The sequence below is a fragment of the Macaca mulatta genome, chromosome 6 (assembly GCF_049350105.2).
Source record: "Macaca mulatta isolate MMU2019108-1 chromosome 6, T2T-MMU8v2.0, whole genome shotgun sequence".
Classification (NCBI taxonomy): Eukaryota; Metazoa; Chordata; class Mammalia; order Primates; family Cercopithecidae; genus Macaca; species Macaca mulatta.
In genome coordinates, this window is record NC_133411.1 from 184,325,775 (window position 1) to 184,327,139 (window position 1,365).

At 50.7% G+C, this 1,365-nt stretch overlaps 1 protein-coding gene across 1 annotated transcript; it reads right to left on the reverse strand.

Moving 5' to 3' along the window:
• Positions 1–291: 291 nt before the first annotated feature.
• LOC100425558 (uncharacterized) lies at positions 292–975 on the reverse strand. The gene has a single exon (XM_015141452.3). It carries the CDS (start codon positions 973–975, stop codon positions 292–294), a length of 684 nt encoding a protein of 227 aa, XP_014996938.3.
• Positions 976–1,365: the final 390 nt, after the last annotated feature.

The window sequence follows — 1,365 nt, forward strand, 5'->3', positions numbered from 1 at the left end:
CAACCCCCACTAGGAGCCTTTTCAGACATTATTTTCTTATTTGTGTACCCATACAATTGTAATACCACAGATGTGATAATCTTTTTATGCAGCAATGCCTATCTGTGCTTTATGCATAAAAAACGTGAGAACTTTTGCCCTCCCCTGCCTGAGAACCAATATTTGCTCCCTTGGGAATGCTGTCACCCCATTAAGAATGCATGGTCTAGCTCCAGGAGAGGTGGTTCCCTCTCCACCTATTTCAAGCCTCTTGTCTGAGCACCGCCTCCTCCTCAGTCATGACAGGTGGAATCATTGGGCTTTGGGGGGAACCCCTAAACCTCCAGAGAAAGACCATCTTAGAACACAGCATGGCAACACCAACCTTCCTCTTCTTTGGAGGAGTTTGCACCTCCCAAGGCTTCCGGGATAACTTTGCCCCAAATGTTCACATGGTCTGAGACCCACAGTCACAGGTGATAAAGGAACATTCACACCCTTTATCACCCCAATTCCTCTTAGGAAGGGGAAGATCATTGTGTGGGGAAAATACCTTAAGAAGTGCTTTGGGTAGAAGGTGAGACCCTTGGTGTGGGTGTTCCTGGAGAGGGGTGGAAGAGAGAGGCTGAGGCAGAGCCAGCGGGACTGGAGTCCACACGGGACACACTGAGACTTCCTGTCAACCTGCAAATCTTCAAGAAATTCAACACACACCCCCGAAGTGTTCCACTGGCATGTATTTCTGGTGGGAAAAAAAGTGAGGGGGCTGAGATTTGCAGGGGGGAGAGGAGCAAAGGCAGGTGAATACACAAAGCAGCAGCAGGTGGACTCCAGGCAGGTGAGTCTAGGAACAGTGAAACTTGGGAGACATGGTGCATCCCGGGCAACACTACAGGGAGAAGGAGACAGTCCTACCCAAGCCTCGAGGTCCACAGAGGCCCAGGAAGATGGCCGGGGTTTGGTTTCTGTAACCACTCCCGTGAGAATGCAAGTCATGGAAGACCCATCAAAAAGTTAAATAACCAGGAGGTATTCGCTCAAGAATGCAAGTCCCAGAGGTGAGGCATCTCGGGATTGGTTCATTCACCAGCTGAACGTCCTTATCCTCTAAGACTCCAGCGCCCTGCATCTTCCGCCACCCCCACCATCTTCAGCACACGGGCCATGTCTCCCCCCCATGGTTCCCCTGCTGCCACATTTACAGCCACATCCAGAGGTGGAAAAGTGGTGAACCGCTATTCTATAAAACCTTTTAAGAGTGAGGAAAACTCCCCCAGAATCCCACCCTGACCCCTCAGCCCCCAGCACACTGCTCAGCAGTAAGCGGTCTATCACAGGTCCTTGGTGAAATTAAGACGATTGCCTAAATGAGCGACTCCCAAAATG